The following is a 20,317-nucleotide window of genomic DNA, read 5'->3' on the forward strand; positions in this document are numbered from 1 at the left end:
TGGGAAATAGGACCGGGAAAATGCTTGCAGCAAAGATCACCTTCATGTAGGACAAAGGGATTGCTGCTTGTGAGGTCACAGGAAATGGGAGGTCCATAGCTCAAGTGAAGAGGGGAGGGCTCCCAGAGTCAGTCACATGACCATGAAAGATTAGTCCACTATTGCTCATGTCAATTATCCAACAATATCCTCCTCCCCGGGTTCAAAAGTGTCCGGCAGCTAACAAACGAAACTCCAGTTTGCCTTGTTAGTTTCTTGGGCATCCCCAGAACAAATCCGTTCCAACACTGACTTCCCTGAAATGAAGAGGTTCAGATTTTCCCAGGGAAAAAAGCGCCTTACTTTTCCATTTAAAAAAATGGAAACTGTTCATGTCCAAAATTCCCTGTTCCTTTTCCCATTTCCTCTCCATCTGTTTCTCTCCTCCCTCTCTCACCCATCTCTTCACCATCAGGTCAACAATGAAAATTTAGTGCTGCTTATAGTCTCAAGAGTAAGGACAGCATTGTTTTATTGTCATTGTGACTATTATAATAATGCTGACATTTAGCTTGAGTTTGAAATGTATTCATTCCAGTATTTTAATGTTTTCTTTTTATATTTAACCATATCATTTTGTGGTATCTGAGTACAAAAGTGTGATGAGGGCTATCAGAGGGGTCTAATCGAGTGAAACAAAAAGAGAACAGAATATAGAAGATTGACTAGGAACAACAGAGAGGTGGGGTTGTTGTTGCTTTTCTTTTTGTCTCTGTTATACTAGAAAGTTCCAGTCACATCATTATTGGTCCAGGGCAAGAATGGAGTACTGAAAATGTAGAAGTTGGCTGTGTGTCATAATCTGTCTGTCTGTGGCAGACAGACCTTCCATTGGTTTAAGAACTGGTTTTGACTTTGACTTGACTTTTCATTGGCTGAATGATCGGACCTGAATCAAAAACGTCTTAGTCCTTGATATTATTCTCACCACCTTCCCTGTTCTTCCCTCCATCTCCAAGCCTCGATGTCCTCGGTTCTTTCCTGTCCTCCTAACTGCCCTGAAAGCCCAGTTTAACTTTCAGACTGCAGAACCATTGCCCTGTATAAGGGGGGTGAGAAGAGGAAATGGGAAGTACCCTTTTTCCCAAGGGAGCTGCAAAGTCCCCTTCCTCCCCCTTGACTTTACACACACTTATACATATCCTTCCTCCACCACTCATTCTCCTTTAGGTACACAGTCCCAGGAATGCCCCACTTAGGACACAGGCCCACGAACACATGTGAAGGCATAGCCATTTAGATCAGCACCTGAGCCCCAAAATCTTTGGATAACCAAAAGCTATTTACATGTGATGGGTCAGAACCCACATAAAATCACTAAATAGGAGAGGACTATAATAATGCTTCCTACAACCACCATCATCATCACATGCATTTATTGAGCACCCTAATATGCTCAATACACCATACATAGGCCTTTTTGAAAGAATAGAAATAATGTTTTAGGTGCCACATACTCCAAATTCTTGGCTAAGGATGAAGGGTTTAAATGTTAGGTATCTGCTAAACTAAAAATACCTCCTATAGAAAAGTATGAGACCTTTAATCCAGAATCCCAATTTTTTTTTTTGAAATCCTGAATCAAGCCCAACATAGCATTAGTCATGTTTCCAATTCAGCACATTCCCCTCCCAGTTTCTAGCCCTGAGCCACTTTGGCAGTTGGGAAAAGGTAAAGACTCTCCCTAGGAACAAGAAGCTCAAGTGCAGAACTTCTTGCTTGGTTTGTCCCGTATCTACTTCACAAAATTGTTGGCTTACCTAAAACAACGTAGGAATCTTTAACAGGATTTTTCTGTCCTGTTCGGAAGAAGCTTGTAAAGAACAAGATGAGAAGGGGAGAAAAAATGGATAGATAGCATGAGTCTTCTTCTGCCGGTGAATTTGCTTCTGGTTAATTGGTTTCTCCAGGCCCATGTGGACGATTACACCCGTCTCTGTGCCTTGAATCCTCTTTGATGATATGAGGGCTGTTTCCAGGGATAGGGGGTAGGCAGATGGATGTGATGGTGGTGAAATCTGAAGCCCAATGGCAGTTAAGGTTGCAAAGTGGAGCGTTGTGGTGCTTCTAATTCTGAGGGGAAAGAAAGGCCGGGCCAAATTGGTGTCTGTAATAGTGACAGCCAGTCAGTATGGGCTCCTGTTGCTTTTCTAGCCTTACTAGAGACCAGGATTTTTTAAGGAGGGGGAAAAGATCTGGGCTTTGTCCTCTTTAGGGGGAACCTGTCAAAAATGCAGGACCATTGGCCATAAGGAAGGGACAGCGATAGTAGCAAGAAGATGGCAATCTCTCGAATTGACCTTTGGAGTTGAAAATTGAAAGCATTTTGTTTAATAAGCTTATGGTAGAGATTTGGGGGTGTGTGACTGTGTGTGTGTTTGTGTGCATGGAGCAGGCTTTACTTGGAAACCGGAGGGAAGGAGATGAAGAGACTTAAGGAAGTATTCTTGGAGGTCCATGGTGGATAAAGACCAGAAGCATCCCCTGTCCCCGTTCTTTGTGTCCCGGTAGCAAGGGAGGGGAGGGGACATGTGCAAACATAGCTTCTCTTACTGGCCTGTCAGACAGCTGTTGTGAGAGCAAAAGACAGAACGACGAGAAGGAACTAGGTAGGTGGTCTCTGCTCAAGAAGGTAACTCGGCAGGAGAACGGTGGTGTGTTCTGTAACTGGAGTTGGGACTTCCCTAGCCCATCACACTCATGATCGTTCCATGCAACATTCCAGCCCAGGGACACTGTCAGTGCTTGTTTTTGTTTGTTTCTTTACTTTGCTTTGTGATAAATTTCAGAAGGCACAGCCTCAGAAGCAGGCACAGCAGAAATCCCATTACCAAACTTGAAAGGAAGATGAAAATCTTCATTTCCTTAGCCAAAGAAACCTTTGCAGAACTATCATCATGTGCAGACAGAATAATGTTCCTGTCTTTCTTTTACAGGCAATAATAACATCGTGAAAGACCAAATTCCATTTTATTTTTCTCTTTTTCTCCCTCCCCTGATTTGTAAGTTGTTTGGTTGTGGGGGAGGGGGAGTGGGGTTTGTCACATTCATTTCAAAACCACACTCACCTAATAAAGAAATATGAAGATTAGCAACACTAAATACTGCTGCTATCCCAAACTGTGAGTATACTGTAATAATACTGGGGCTGAAGCTTATCTCAAGATTATATCCAATATGAATTTAAATCAATGTTCCCTGTGGTTGGAAACCAGTATTAGGAGCATCAAATGCAACTGGAAACTGCTTGGCATAGTTCATCCTTGCTAGTCCACTTTGATGCCTTAGAACTCACATTTATTCTCCACAGAAGAGTTCCAGTAACATCTCAGTCAGGGACCTACAGAATTGGAAGAACATGCATGTTTAGAGACTCAAAGGAAACATTTCCAAGCATTAGTTCTCCACTAATTGATAACCATTGGGAATGGGGATTTTCTAAATGCTTCCTTCTACTTCTGGGTGTCTATGAAAGAGATACCCCTCCAGATGTCAAGAGATGTGCAGGGAAGTGAATGTGGGGGAGCTGCACCCTCGGGAGGAAAAGGGCCCAGCTAGATCTTGCCTCCGTGCCCTTTCTACCTCCCCTCACATCACCCCCTCCATGAATCTTTGACAGCCTCTGCTCTCAGGCTACTACATTGGAGAACTAGCTGTAATAGCCTCTGTTTAAAAAAAAAAAACGTCTGCCATATCCTCCAAGCAGTGACCTTGTGTACGTACAGTTGGGGAATATGGCATTCTATCCATAAGCCACCTAAGGTCCCTGAGTTGATAGAGCAGAGCTGTTAGGAGTCGGGTCATTAGGACGCAGTAGGTGGGAGGATGTTGTTTTGTTTTAAAACCCAAGGTCAGTGCAGTGCTCATCACCAGGCTTCCCCAGCGGTGAGCTGCTTCCCTGGAGAAGCAGATATTAGGCCATTCCAGACTCATCACCCCGCATTCCTGAACCATTCCTGTACCGTGACCACAGTAGCCCCTAAACAGGAGGTAAACAGGTAAACAGCGCTGTGTACTCTGAGCGCGCCGGATTAAATCCGAATCCGAATACTAAAGGCAGCTTCAGGCTGGGCTTGTTAAAAGAGGAGAACCGGGCAGAATCAGCTTGGCTTGTGGAAAAATTGAAGGGGGTGGGGGGAGGTCATTTTGAGGCCGTGTTTTAGGAAATAACAATTGAAACGGATTTCTTGCGTGTGGATTAGCTTTATCCTTCCAGTCTTAGCAGCGCTGCTATAACAAGTTTAGTGTGAAGAAAACAAAATAGGTTCTTTTCTTTTGCTTGTAGTTAATTCAAGAAAGGCAATACTAAAGGTATATTTTTTTCAAAATGCTATTTTTTACTGCACTGATAAATATTATGACAACTCTGATCTCCGGAACAGATCAACTGTTCAGCTGTGGGTGGGACCATCCCATATGAAGGCTTCCCACCAACCTTGTAAATACCACGTGTAGGTCTGTCATCCAGAGGCTTATTTTTCTTTATTTAAAAAAGCAAATACAAACCCCTTCAAAAACGGAAACAAAACCGAGGTTTCCTTACTGAGACAGGCGGGCAGCCCTCCCAAAAGGGAAGGGAGAGAGCAGGCACATTGAAGGACCCAGTTGTGACAGTGTCTAGAGCCCTGGAGAGTAATCCCGAATGCAGAGGCATTTTGATGTGCGTTGAGAGGTGACTCGAAGTTAGAAGTGTTCGAGGGCTAGAATTCTGTCAGATCGCTATTGAACTGCTGTGGAACATCCTTGGAATACCCTTTCCCCATTTGCTTTTCCTTTTAAAAAACGCTTTCACTGGTTTCAGGCTGGTTTGCCTCGGCTCTTGGGTAGTTTACATGACTCCTGACTCCACTGGAAGCAAACCCAGCTGATCAGAATGCCGGATGGGGTGGGGGTGGAGGGGGGGCGGGTCCCATAGGTATTCTGGAATTCTGACAGGACACCCGAGGTTTTTTGTTGTTGGTTTTTTTTTTAGAAGGTTTTAGATACATTTATCTTACACAAACTGTGACCTAGTGGCAATAATTACCTCAAATGTGGGCATTCATCCTGGTTTTAGCCTTTTTGAAAACATGTAGCCAGCTTGAACTTGGGATAAAAAAGACTATGGGCTCCGGAGGGGCTGCAAATAATGATAAATGCCCACCCTGGTCATTGTTGCTTGAGTGAATTCTGAAGATAGTGATTCTTTATGATCAAAATTCAACCAAGGAATAGATTACTGTGTGTGTCATACTCCAATGTGATGTTCAAATGCACATGTACGTATATATGTTTATAGCTACTGTAAAATACTTTAGCCTTCTAGAAGATATTTAAAGAGTCACATTTTAAATTAGCATAAACTAAATCATTGACTGTGGATACGTAAAACATACCTGGCTACGTTTTAGAGTTAAGGTGTTTTCTAGTTTACATTTAAACTGGTACTTTTAAAGGGAAATTTTTGTTGGTTAAATGACATCTTCAAACCCCCAATGCTTTGTTTGCCTCTTTCCTCTGAGGCCTTGTCCACATGAGGCAAGTGTTTTCTAACCATGCTGTGTTTGTTGGCCAAACATAAGTTTTCCCCTTCTCTGTTATTGGATTCCATATGATTTAGAGAAGGTATTCAAGAGAAAATCATAGGGAAAATGATGGGGAAGGAGGTTCAAGAGCCTGGGTCCAGGTGTGGAAGTCTTATGCCCTATTTTTAACTTTAACACCCTCTATTAAAACTCTTCCCTGACAAGGAGAACAGACCTGGCTCAGTGAGTTTTGTCTTCAGTGGAATTCTTTGTCATCACAAGATGTAGCCGTCAGCAGCCAGCCAAAAATAAGATCTGTGGACAGTTATTTCCCAGCTATCCTGCCATAATATTGCAGAGCACAGGGGGCTTGAAACAAACATCGAATGAAGGCTTTGCACAAGGGGAGCCAGTGACTCTTCCCCTGATAGAAACTGACATCCACACCCATGTTCACTGGCTAATTCCTTCCCAAAGGTAGGTTGCTGTCTCTAGACTCAGCCTTCATTTTGCTCTTTGAAAACAGACAAGAAGCGTCAAAGTAGCTCTTTTTGGTTTCGGTTTCGGTTTGGTTGTCTAATTTATTATTAAAAGCATAAAACCCTGTTTAGCCAAGAAGCCCCCAGTGAAGATTGGGGGGTATGGAGAGACCTGAGTGAGCAAATAGGTACGGATAACAAGGAGAAAACTTGGAGAATTTTAGGAGCATTTAATAAATGAAATCTGTGACCCTACTAGTAATCAAAGATAATATTTGTAATGAACTAAAGACCCTTCAAAGGGAGGGATGGAATGTATAGTTCATAACTTGCCTATGAGTCAGATTACCGGGACTCTGGAATCCCTCTCTAATTAATCCCTCCTAGAAGATTTTGATGATTTTTCTTTTATTTCCTTGTTGACAGTCATTCTGGAAAGAAAGGGCTGTGATCTAAATTTCATCCCTTAGCAGGTGATACTGATTTTTTTTTAAGTTTTTATCCAGACCTAGAGAACTAAAAAGAGGGGAAAATAAATGCATTTGCCATTTCCTGGTAAGCTGTATTTGATTGTATATCTTTATTACGATTTGCTTGCTATGAATTTTGATATAAAGGACACCACTTCCCCTCCTGATTGTACTCCTGCTTTGGTTTGATTTTGATTTGTTTTCTTTTCAGTAACCAAATGAATCTTGTGTCAGTGGCTTTGGGGTCAGCCATATTCTTGAGACTAAAAGAACAGAAGATGGTATACCATTTCCCCCCCCCCTTTTAAAAAGAAGTCCTGTGAAGGATGGGTTCTGCCACAGCTCTGTAGAAGCTGCCAGCCAAACTTTCTGCTTGCTCTTCATGACTGGCACTGCTACACCCCTCCACCCCCCACCCCCGCCCCGTGACTGCAGCTGCTAACTAAATTCCTGGGAAGTTTTCGATACCAGGCAGTTTGCCATCCCATAGGTAAACTGGAAATAGGACCATTCGAATCACAGCTCATGCCTTACCCTGTGCCAGGGTGACTCGATTGGTAACCCAGATCCAAAAAACTTAAAGGCTCAAAGAAGCCTTTACAGCCCAACGCTCTTTGCATCCGATCAAAAGCTTGGAAAAACTTACCCACTAGTCCCTAAAATGAGTGGTCTTGCCTAGCTGTTAGCCACACAATGAATTTTTTCTAAATTACTATTCAAATAGCTTGGCTCAGGTTATAAGAAGGATTTGCAAAATAAAAAGGAATTTGATTCAAATATTAAGCACATTAAACCTTCCAAGCACTCCTTATCTTCTAAACAAATGGCTACATAAAGTACCCCAGTCCTTTGAAAGCAAATGACTTTCTCTTCAGTGCTTCTAATTTTAGTGATTGCAGACAATGCTTCTTTTTTTACACACACCCCCCCCAACCTTTATGTTATTGCTCATTTAAAGGATTCTTCATGGATTATCCAGGGCACAATCATGTTAGGCCCCAAGGCATCTCCTTATCCTCTGCATGTTTTGTTTTGTTTTTAACCAAATAAAGTAGAAAAGGAAGTTACACTTTGGGGCAGCAGAATTTCTAGTTTGGTAGAATCACTGTATAGCCTTTATATCTCCATATATGTCTGTATGTTTGCATATAGATATAGATGTTGATATATGTGTGTGTGTGTATATATATATATATAAATATATATATCAAACCAAATTCTGATAGGAGAAAAGTATAGCTTTATGACTAAGGAGAAAGAGGCATTTTAAAAGTTAGAATTAGACTCAGACTACTTAAAGGGGAAAAAAACACACCATGAAATATGTTATAGGCTGCACCAATAACACATACAGGTAACCAGATGTGACTGACAAGTTTGTTACAGTTGACTGCTGCTTATTCAAGTGGTCCTAAAGGGTAGAAATGGTGTTTCCAGATCCCCAGCACTCAAGGGGGTATGTAGATGGGCAGCAGCCAATTGGAATAACTGAATCTTCCCATCACATCTATTTTGATCTGGTGGTTAGCCTCTTACATGGTATCATGTTTCCAAAAATGGAATCTATTAAGAGGAAAAGAGAAAGGACCTAGAGAAGTGTTTGCCTTTCAACTGCCCATGAATCCAAGCTACTCTGGAAAGATTCACTCCCCAGAATGATAACAGGGAAGAGGAGAAACTGATGTTCCATCACCAACTCCAGAAAAATGGCTTCCTCCCCATTGCTATCTCACATTGATCTTTCTCTACAGTGTCATCTCAGCTCAGTAACCCTATGAAAGCCCTGGTCTGTTGTGTTCCTTCACTGGATGGTTTCTGTAATAAAAGTGTTCATCCATGTTAATCTTTGTGAAAAACTATTGCGTGCAACAGTATTTTCTTGTGTACCTCTTTTTCCTACGTGAATTGTCCCTCTTTTTTCTTTATTTATAAATGTCTCCTTTTTTTAAAAAAAAAAAAGACAAACCAATGTGTTGTAGACCTATATGTAACCTATTCCTTAGTCTCCTATTATAGGTATAAGAATGGATATTTTACTTGGCTTTAGAATGTTTTACAAGAAAATTAATTCTTAACTGATCAAGTTCTTGCTACTAAAAAATGCTTGTGTTTTTCATCATGACGTCGTGTGCTTCTAAATTAATCATCATTTTCGTTGTAGAAAAATGGAGTGAATTTATATTAGTCTTGGAAGCTAATAATAGCATTGTAAATTTATGAGATGATTTTAACAGACAAAAATTATAGAAGAATATAGTTATTTTAATTGTAATATTACTAACTGTAGGGTGAGAAAGGGGGTCCCATTGTGGTGAACTATGTTATAGCTTGTTACTCACAGTTTCTTTTTGATCATTTTTTCGGTCTCTGAGGTGAAACGAGTTATTAATTGAAATTTGTAAACTCACATATGCATATTGTATATGTGTAGAAATGTAATCACACTTTGTCTTGGAATTACATTAAACTGTTTGAAATCACTGCACCCCCTTCTTGGCCCTGTCCTTCATCGTTGGCATATGTAACTAGGCAAATTATCTCTTGGAGTCACTTGGCCCCCTTAGTAGTAACTAAGTATCATTTACAATGGCAGTACCCCCCCCACCACCACTGCACTAAGGAAGATGTCCCCAACCTTGTAGATTGGGGAAAACACCATTATTCTTAACTGTATTATAGTTCCAAAATACCATGCAGAAGAAACTTTCAACCGGTTTCCTTGGCACACTTACACAGTGCCCTGTTACTGCCTAAGAGATCCTGCCTTCTCTCCCACAGCCACCCCCATCACATTCGCCTTCCTACCTACTTCTGTCTGCCAGCTCTTGTGCCAGTCATTCATCTTGGTGATAGGAGAGCTGGACAATCATACACCCCATGTCTATGTATTAATAAAAACTGACTCAGCAAGGTCACATCCCTTGGTATTACTGGCTCATAAAAGTATTCCTGTGGAAAGAGCCCTGGACAAATCCATGTCTTTTCCTCTCCACTCACACCCAGTTCCAAACTTCTGTTCCAAGGAGGCACAGGACCCCACGATTGAGAGCTGATAATGAAAGAGGTAGTCTTTTGTGAACTTTGGGGATAAAGTGGGTGTCAGACTGAATTATTTGTGGGGAGGGGAGGGAAGAGCACAGGTATCATATCTTTCCTCAAGATAGCTTTCTCCCCATGCCCTTTGGGAAAACATGAAGAAGTAGATACTAATAATTCCACAGTCAACAAATATTTTTATTATTGGGGGGGGGGTGAGGCAATTGGGGTTAAGTGACTTGACCAGGGTCACACACCTAGTAACTGTTAAGTGTCTGAGACCAGATTTGAACCCAGGTACTCCTGACTCCAGGGCTGGTACTCTATCCACTGCGCCACCTAGCTGCCCCAACAAATATTTTTTAATCAGTGAGCAGATCACCAAGAGCTTGCCTTCTGTTAGGACTCTTACTGATTTCTAAGGTTGTTTGAAATTCTACTGAGTTTTGTCCTGGGCACTCTGTGCCTTTCACCTGCCCCTGAATCCAAGCTACTCTGGAAAGATCCACTCCCCAGAATGATAACAGGGAAGAGGAGAAACTGATGTTCTATCACCAACTCCAGAAAAATCGCTTCCTCTCCATTGCTATTTCACATTGATCTTTCTATATCCCTGGACAGTAGCTAATGGTCTGTGAGAAAAATCACTATTTTTACTTTGGGTCCAGGAGAAAGTTAGACCCTGGGCCATGGGCTCCTGGCCCATAATCTAGACCTGAGCATCTGTTACCAATAGTGTTAGTCCCAGAAGATGGGGTCAGTGAGAGAAAAGACTGGAGCAGATCTCTGAGCCCAAAGAACCAAGCCAGCTTGCATAGGGATCCAGAAGTCCAGGAGATCTGAGTACGGAAATCTCCAGGCTGGCACGGAGGAAAGACCATTGTCTTGGGGAGCCATGGTGTTCAAAGGCCAGAGGTAATGCCCAGACCCACACAAGTGTATTTGCCTTTTCTGTCTCCTCAGTGTGCAGGCTGCTTTGTAAGATTTCTTCAGTCCTTCCCACACGTGTTAGTTCTGTCTCCCCAACTCAACAATTCATTGCTCAATGGTAAGGATTGTGTTTTCTCCAGTGCTGCTCCAGTAATCGCAATTCCTACATAATAGAGCACTTTGAGGTTTGCCAAAGATTTTCCTCATAACAACCTTGTGAGGTTAAGTGCTGAGGCAGGGGGAGGAGGGGCAAATCTGGACTTGCACTTTCATCCATGTAAAGCATTCCCTGTATGTATACTCCCTCCGCAGATTTAGATCAGCAACTTTTCTGAAACATGGTTTTAGATAGTTGTCTTCGGGTCACACAACTGATGTGTGGATCACAGGCGGGACTTGAACCCAGGCCTTCCTGACACCAACACTGGCCTCTCTACTACATACACCAGGCTACCTCTCAGCCAGAAGTTAGTTGCCCTATTTTTCAGATGAGGAAACAGGCTATAAGATGTTAAGGGACTTGCCCAATTGACATAGCTTCTAAGTGTCCGAGGTAGGTCTCGACTCAGTGTTATTAATCCACTGCTATGCCGGTGGGCTTCTCATGTTTAATTTGGGCTAATGACCAGTGCTCTATCTCACTGGGTTCAGACCACCTGGTTGTAAACTGTGTAGAATAATCTCAGCCTCTCCTTAACTTACAGGGTTCTGTTTAAGAAATATGAAATGTTTATCCAAGTAAAAGACATAAAGATAAAATGAGCCAATAAAAAGCTAGCAGACAGTTACATCATCCCCAAGGAAGGGGCTTTGAAAATGGTAGGTGTTCATGAGTTGTGGCTGATTTGCTCAGGGGTTAGAGTAAGCCACTCACATTTTCTGTCCCGTTGATGTTGGCACAGAGACAAATTATTGCATAGCCACAGCCAGTCATCTTGGGAGTGTATGTAGTTGGTCCAGGAAGGGGATGGTAAATATTTAACAATCAACTCTGGAGGAAAACATGCTGGAGAGACAGGCTTTTAAGTGTTAAATTTAAACTGCATTATTAACATTTTTTTCCATCATTTTCTTAAATCTAGACAATCAACAAGATAAATAGGCCTTGATTTGTAGTGTTTGCCAAATTCAAGGGTGTAAATGGGCAGCTAGGTGGCATAGTGGATAGAATGCTGGGCCTGAAGTCAGGAAGATTCATCTCTCTGAGTTCAAATCTGGCCTCGGACACTTACTAGCTGTGTGGTTCTGGGCAAGTCACTTAACCCTTGTTTGCCTTAGATTTCTCATCCGTAAAATGAGTTAGAAAAGGAAGGGGCAAACCACTCCAGTATCTTTGTCAAGAAAACCCCAAATGGGATCACAAAGAGTCAAGGCAGGACTGAACAACAAGATATAAACGTTCATGTTGAAAATTTAACAGTCAGCTCTTAGGGGCTGGTTGGAGCTGGCCCTAGCACACCCCTGGGCAGACCCAAGAGGAAACAAGACAATTTAATGCTCAACCTCCAAATTTGTAAGCATAAATTAAGTCATTGTGTCCTGCCAAGCTGAGGGGGGAGGGGGGAGTGTCAGGGAGGGGCTGGCGTTCTGAGGAGAGAAAGGTGGTATCCACAGAATATAAATTTTTATAATTGGAATGCTAGAAACAACACTGAACAAGAAGTAAGGAAACTTGGATTCTTTTCCAGCATTATCACCAACTGTGACCTTGGACAAGAGATTTTCCCTCTGTTTCTATTAAAACAAAGGGGTTGGTTAGTCTATGTTATTTCTTAGGGCCCTTAGAAAATCTAGTATTCACTAGTAATCCTCAACTGCCCTCTAGTGGCCTTGGGGAGCCAAAGGTCCAAAGGAGAATAAGGAGCACGGATTGATCTGAGCCTGGTGGCTGGCGGAACTAGAAGTTAGGGCCGGTTTATAAAGTCCTGCGGTTGCAAGTGGGGAGGGAAAGGAGAGAGAAGGGAATGAGCATTTATTAGTGGCCAATTATGTGCTAATCACTTAGATGGGTAGAAACTTAGGAGCAAACTAATCGTCTAGCAGAATTTCTACTGTGTCAATAATAAGATGGAATGGTTAGCTTGCTTTTGTGAATTTTGGGAAAGATTTTCAAACTTTTTTAAAAGTCTTGGGTTTTTTATTTTGTTTATCCGTTTCCTTGGGAATATGATGAGGGCACTTTGGACAGATGGGGAAGAGTGAATTAAATACTAATAAACTCTCAGATTGGGCACTTCCTTTGCCAGACTTAGATTTTATTTTCTTTTTTTTAACTTTGCAATAGTATATGAGCTACAGGAAGGTTATCTGCTAGTTCTCTGCCATAGGGACGTGGTGTCCCTGTCTTGAAATTCTTGGGATATCAGTTTGAATTCTGAGAAATTTAGAAAGGAGATGGGTTTTGTTTTTGTGTTTTCCAGAAAATCCAGTAAAATCTAGATAAATTAGAATTGTATAAATTTTTTTTCTTTTTTCTTTTTCTTTGTTGTAAGACAAGGAAGGTTAAGTGACTTGCCCAGGGTCACACAGCTAGTAAGTGTCAAGTGTCTGAGGCTGGATTTGAACTCGGAGTCAGGAGGTGCTTTATCCACTGCGCCACCTAGCTGCCCCAGAATTGTATAAATTAATGGCTCCCCATTTCAACCACTGCACTTGGTCTTAGTATCCAATCTGAGGGGGGAATGAACCTTTTCTGTGTTTGAGCCTGAGCTTCCTCATTATACCAGTGAGAACCCTGAATATAAATGGGGACAAGGGAGAGGAAGACATATTATCCAGTTACAAACTCCCTCAAATGTACACCAGTGTCTTTCTAGTGACCTTCCCTATTCTGTAGTAACGATTCTTCTCCCATAAATCTTTGGGACCAGAAAGACTCTTCCTATCCAAGAAGATATTTATAGGCATTGTAGAACAGGACTTTTTCTTTATTTATTTAAAGCTGGGAGTTTTCAAAAAGAGGTCCTGGGAAGAAGTCAGTAGTGGGGAGAAAGGAGATTGGCTGGCTAGGTGAAGGTACCCATACGCTGCATTTCTTTCCAGCCCAAGTTCTGTTGCCCAGCACAGATTACCTCATTCCATCTGTGAAGGAAGTAGCAGCAATTGATTCCTGACCTGTCAGCCTTCAGTGAGGTGCATAGCACAGGAACCCAGACATCGAGATAGAGCTCCTTGTGTGTTCACATCAAGGATTAAGTTGTTACTCCCAAGGTTTATAGCCCCCCCTGGACTGGGATTTGTGAGTCCATGCTGGACTCACAAATTTCCACCTTTGGAGGGTTGAAAGGGAGTAGTAGGAAGGTATACTTAGGGTCATGGGCCTTAAAGAGTGCTTGTGTTTGATGTGTTTTCTTGCTATCACAAAGTTTTCTATTATAACTAAATGTTCTTGCTCTCACTACTATAATCTGAGGTTGTGTGATAAATCTTGATTGGTCTAAAAGGAAGGGATTCGTTGAGTAGGGGATTCTAGGGCACTACTGTGAGTAATTTTTTTTTTTTTTAGTGAGGCAATTGGGGTTAAGTGACTTGCCCAGGGTCACACAGCTAGTAAGTGTGTGTTAAGTGTCTGAGGCCGGATTTGAACTCAGGTACTCCTGACTCCAGGGCCGGTGCTCTATCCACTGCGCCATCTAGCTGCCCCTACTGTGAGTAATTTTGGACCCCTTGTCCCAACATCTGAGACAGTGAAAAGAGATTGTGGTCAGTGGGCATGGGTTCAAACTTTACTTCTACCACTTTACTACCAGTGAGACTTTAGGCAAGTTATTTAACCTCCGTGAGCCTCAGCTCCCTCATCTTTAAAATGAGGGGGTTGGACTAGGTGACCTAATGTCCCTTCTAGGTCTATTTAAGATCCTGGGCACCATAACATTTGTCATTTACACGAATCTCATTTCAACACTAAATTCATTTGACCACATCATCAATTTATACAGTCCCCCAGAGACTTCCCAGTTTTTAAAAAGAAAAAAGAAACCTACCTACCTACAAAATAGCAAGCTTTTTGCTAAAAAGACAAAAATCTCTTTTACAAATTCACCAGTATAATATAGCAATTTCAGCTTAACTTTGACCCAGTTAATGTACTGACAGAGTGACAAGAGCCTAGTTTGTAAATGGGCACTTCTCTGAAAATGAGCTATATGTTATATATAGACATAAGCCATGCAGGCTGACCCACATCCCTGATTTCATCCACTCTTGTGTAAAGGTGAGAAGAAGTCTGAATTACTAGCTCCTGTCATTGTCCTGTGGTAGGTGAGAAAGGCAGAGAGGACACAGCAATGATCCCTCTGAGCCTTAGTTTCCTTATCTGTAAAATGAAGGTCTTGGGTTGCTCACTCTCTAAGATTCTTTCTGGCCCTAAATTCTATGATCCTACACAAAAAAAAAGGTAAATTTCTTCAGGATCACCCAAACAAATGGTGGGAGGGACTAGAATCCCCAAGTTGTCTGATTCCCTAGGTAAATATTCTGCCTACTGTCACCTGTACAAATTTCTCGCCATAGGCTGCTTGTTGGGACTTCCAGAAGACACTGACAAGTATAATAGGTGGTGCTTCATTGATCATCCCACTCCACTTAAAAGATTGCCTTTGTTAGGTAAAAACATGCACTGACTGATTAAAACAATCTATCACAACTGCCTGTAAACAGGACCTGTAAACCTCCTTGAATCAATCAAAGCCATTGCAAGAGACACTTGGTCATGCCTGGAGGAACTTGTATAAAAAGGTAGAGCTATCTCAGAACCAGAAAGTGATTGATTGAGAGGGTCTGGATGCAGAGAGAAAGGAGTAGGGTCATAGAGAACTGAGATGGAAAGAACCAGCAACTAAGGGCAAGCAGCAAAAGGAGAAAGAAGATAGGACTGAGCTGTGGAAGAGAAAAGAAATGTTGATGAGAGTCATCAGCCCTAGAGGTATCACAAAACAAAAGGTTCAGCTTGAATCGACTACCAGAAATAGCAGAAGTACCAGTTCTATCCACCTACTAAAGGACTGAGGGAAATTCCAAGAAAAAGGTCTGTTCAGTCCCCAGTTTCCCTACCCAGGGCCTCTCTATCCATAAACACTATAATAAAATCTGTTGCTTAGTTATTCCAACATTTCCAGCAACATGAATTTTGCCTCACCTACAAAGAGGACAGGAACTAAGTAGGGATAGATATAAGTATATATTAAGGCAGAGAGCTATACCTCTGCTTAAATGTTAGGAATCTTCCTAACTGAGGGCTTGTAGCAACTGTGACTGTATTCTTAGCTTCTTGTCTAAAATGTGTTGTTGTTGTTGGGGGGCAGCTAGATGGCACAGTGGATAGAGCACCGGCCCTGGAGTCAGGAGGACCTGAGTTCAAAGCCGGCCTCAGACACTTAACACTTACTAGCTGTGTGACCCTGGGCAAGTCACTTAACCCCAATTGCCTCTCTAAAAAAATAAAATAAAATAAAATGTGTTGTTGTTGTCAGTCATTTCATTTGTGTTCAACTCTTCATGAGTTGGGGTTTTCTTGACGAGGATCCTGGAGGGGTTTGCCATTTCCTTCTCCAGCTCATTTTACAGATGAGGAAACAAAGGCAAACAATTAAGTGTTTTTTGCTCAGGGTCACACAATTAGTAGATGTCTTAGGCAGGATTTGAATTTAGGAAGATGAGAAGTCCTGACTCCAGGACCAGTGCTCTCTATCCACTGCACCACCTAAAATAAACTCTCTAAAGCCCTAGAGGAGGGAATCACTTCTGGAACCACTGTATTTTCACTAGGCTTAAAACAAGCTAAATACTATAATAAATGGTCACAAATATCAATAGGGAACTGGGCTCCTAAGGAACAGTTGGAGTGAATCTGAATGCCCACAAATCTAAAGCAGAAACTCAAGATAGACGCAAGTGTTTTCTCCCCGGGAGGTTGTGGGGGGAGGTCTTTATTCCATTAGTAATCAGTACATCATCCACAGATACAATCAGGGTGCCTGCCAGAGGAGCACTAAGGAAGCAGAATGGAAGGCAAAGCAAGGGACTAAGAGATCATGAGAGTGGACACTTGGACCTCCCCAGCACCACATGGAACTTTTTCAACATGATGGCTAAGGAACCCTCCCTCTCACTATGATGAGGACAGAGATGGGTAGGGTGGGAAAGTGGGCTATGGGTCTTGGGTAAGGTGGGCATGTTCCACATTGTAAGTAACCTAGGACAGTCCTTTTATTTTTCCTATAAGCACCAGTACTACTATGTTGTGCAATAGAAATGCTCCAAAGCAGGTGTCAGGACAGTGTCAAAGGACAATTGCCGCTCACTCTAAACTGGGTCCCTCTGAGGCAAATCTTGAAGCCTACATTGGGAAGGAAAGTCAGGGAGACCAAGGTCTCCTGACCACAATCAGAAAGTGCAAAAACCAAAGGATTTGGGGAGAAAGGGATGACTTAAGGGATTCTGTCAGAATCAGTGAGGGTAGGGCTGGGTTAAATATTTCCAAAGAAAAATAGAAATATTTTAGTTCTCAAAAAAAATTAAGTTAAAAACCAATGGAATTAGGTAAAATTCAGTGATTCCAAAATATCAGCAAGGACCCCTTCAATCAAGAAAAATAAGTAGAGGAGCTACCTGGTTTCTTGGGGCTACAATAAATGTAGGAGCTGCAATAAATGTGAGGTGACATTGGTGTTAATGGTAAACATTCGCTTTGTTATCCCTCACTACAGGCAACAGTCATACATGGTGCCCACACGTGGCCTTGAGGAAAGCATAGTTTTGAGCTACTTAGCCAAAGGGGAGGGTAGAGGCATAGACAGGCTTCAGAGCCTGTCTAGGATGGTGCAGCAAGTTGATAGGATATGTGCGGAGGAGGGAACCAGGAGCCCAGGACTGAGACCTGGGGATAATATACTATGTCTCACAGCTGCATGGCTGACAGAGAAAACTTCCAGGGTCTGTGGCTCCGAAGTGAGTATCGGGGTGAGAGTGGGGGTCCTCTCATCACTGGGCCAAGGCACAGGGAAAGGCATGTGCTGGCCTGCTTCCCACATTGCCACACCCTTGCCTCACGTGTACGCCATCTTACTGCATACCCAGGGTCTGGTCATCAGGCAATCTGATGTGACAAGTCTAGTGGGGTCCACAAAGACACATTCCCCATGACCTGAGACGGAGAACCTGCAGTAGGAAAGAAAGAACTCAGTTTATTCTAAAATATGATCAACATCAGAAATGTTACCATAGACACTTAGTACAGTGCTTGACAAATAGTAGGCATTTAATAAATGCTCTGTCTATCTATCTATATCTACCTATCTACCTTTCTTTCTTTCTTTCTTTCTATCTATCAATCTATCTATCTACCTATCCATAATCTATCAAGTCAGCTCTATGGCCTCTTCAGGGCAGTATTTTATCAATGATGGGGACACTTGTTTTGTAGGAAAACATAGTAATTTCCATCCAGAATTAGAATAGGGGTGGGTAGGGTAGGGTACAGAAGGAAAATGCCTACTATGTGCTAGGCACTGTGCTAAGCACTTTACAAATACTATCTCATTTGATCCTTAGAAAAACCCTTGTGAGGTAGGTGCTATTATTATACTCATTTTATAGTCTAGGAAACAGAGAGAGAGGGATTAAGTGACTTGCCCCAGGTCACACAGCTAGTAAGTATCTGAGGTGGGATTTTGAACTCAGGTCTTCCTGAGGGTAAGCAGCTGCTCAGGCAACAACATTGGAGGGGGTAGGGAAGAAGAAGAAATAAATAGGAGAAATGCTTGGTTAATGTTTTTGTTTCTGTTCCAGACCAGTAATTTCACCAATGTGGGAAATCCCCAGTGTAGAAACTACCTCCATGATGAAGATGAGCAACTTAATTGCTACTGACAAGTCTTGGAGAATTGTCAGGGGCATAGATAAGGTAAGTAAATGACTTTTCCCAGGTCACATGGCCAATCTATGTCAAAAACTGGACTTGAGGGGCAGCTACATGGCACAGTTAAAGTTAAAGCACTGGCCCTGGATTCAGGAGGACCTGAGTTCAAATCCAGCCTCAGACACTTGACACTAGCTGTATGACCCTGGGAAAGTCACTTAACCCCCATTGCCTGCAAAAACAAAAACAAAAAAAAACTGGACTTGAATCCAAGCCTTCCTAAGTATAAGGCTGGCCTTCTATCTACTGTTCATCACTGCTTCTCTTTTAAACATTCTTTTTTATATATAAAAGTATGTATATGTCATGTTAGAAAATTCCATTCTCTGTGGCTTATTTGGTCATGAATAAATGGATGAATACACACATGAATGAATGAATGAATGTACCCATGAATGAGTGAATGAATGAATGCACTCATGAATGAGTGCATGAATGGATGGATGGATGGCAAAGCACCTATTATAGTGCTTATTTTGTGCCAAGTAGGGTTCTAAGTGCTGGAGATACACATACAAAATTAAAGCAAGTCCTTGCCCCCAAGAAGCTAACATTATAATGGGGGAAACAACACAGTAGAGGAATCAAGGCCAGGGAAGGGCCCTTTGGTCCCCATGTTGAGTGAGCCAAAGGGAAGTAAAATGATACGCCCCATCCAGGAACAGTTGTTGACTTTGATGTTTAATTGAATGGAGGGAAGCAAGCATTTATTAAAAGCCCTCTATGTGTCAGGCACATTATAAGAACTCCTTTGATGTTCATGACCATGAAAAGTAGGTGATATAACTATGCCTATTTCACAGATAAACTGAGACAGAGCTAATAAGTGTCTGAGGTCATAATTTAAACTCTGATCTACCCCACTCCAGGCCCAGCACTCCATCCATTGGGCCACCCAGCTGCCTCAATTTATATCCTTGAAGTTTCAAGAAAATCCCCTGGTTCTGGCTCTTACAAAGGATAGCATGGTGTAATGAAAAGAGCCCTGAACTCAGATCTGGGTTTGAATCCTGACTTCAATGCTGTGTAGCCATAGACAAGTCACGGCCCATTTCTGAGCTTCATCTTTCTCATCTCTAAAACAAGCCTACAGGCCAGGTTGTTATGAGAATCAAATGAGATAACATGTAATGTGCTTTGTAAATCTCAATACCAAATAAACGTTCTCTATTATTTCCTATGAGGAGTTGATAATCCGTACATTTTCAGATTATTGCATTCACCAAGAGGATCTTTAAGGTTAGGGACCGTTGATGCTGTTTTTAATTTTAGGCACCTAACACAGTGCTTACACATGGTAGACTCTTAATAAATGTTCTTTTGAATGATATTGAATAGGACTGAATTCTCTGATCCGAGCCAGGAGTTTGGAATAGGATCTCACAGGAGTTAGTATGACTGATGACTTTGAGTCACCTGGCAAAGGGATCCACTCTTAGAATGTCAGGCACAAGACCACCCCATTGTGTGGTTGTGTGGGCGTGTGGACTTGGGCATGTATAGTGAAGTGGGACAATGATAAAGAAAAACACAGACTGTGGGCTTTCCAGAGCCATCATAGTGAAAATCTTTGCCTAGAGAAACAATGAGTGTTGTTAAAGGCAAGTGCCCAAGTCACCTGATGTGGATGGAATTTCCTTTGAGAAGAGGCTCTGAGAACAGAAATGGATAATGCAATGCCTAAAACATAGTAGATGCATTCTGACTGTTGTTTGGTTGACTGATTGAACAGGTGGTAGAGAAGCACAAGGTGAATGTCTAAGTGACTTGCCCCAAACTGGCCAGGTAGCAAGTGACCATAGAGGCAGGATGTGTCCTCCCAGTGTAAAGTTAGCAGTCCTTCTACTACTGGACATTGGCAAAGAAGAGAAGAAAGGAGGTGGGGAGAAAGGGAGCTAGAAGGGAAAGAGGAAATGAAGAAGCAGACAGAGCCAGAGGGAA

General features: G+C 42.1%; 1 protein-coding gene across 1 annotated transcript in view; it reads right to left on the minus strand.

Annotated features, from left to right (window-relative positions):
* Nucleotides 1-16,351: 16,351 nt before the first annotated feature.
* CLEC2L (C-type lectin domain family 2 member L) overlaps nucleotides 16,352-20,317 on the minus strand; it is a 28,292-nt gene continuing 24,326 nt past the window's right edge. Inside the window, exon 5 of the mRNA XM_043967028.1 lies at nucleotides 16,352-17,616. Within this exon, the coding sequence (XP_043822963.1) occupies nucleotides 17,505-17,616 (112 nt within the window). The 3' untranslated portion in view covers nucleotides 16,352-17,504. The remainder of the gene's footprint in view (nucleotides 17,617-20,317) is intronic.

Source organism: Dromiciops gliroides, chromosome 5 (assembly GCF_019393635.1).
Source record: "Dromiciops gliroides isolate mDroGli1 chromosome 5, mDroGli1.pri, whole genome shotgun sequence".
NCBI classification, from domain to species: Eukaryota; Metazoa; Chordata; class Mammalia; order Microbiotheria; family Microbiotheriidae; genus Dromiciops; species Dromiciops gliroides.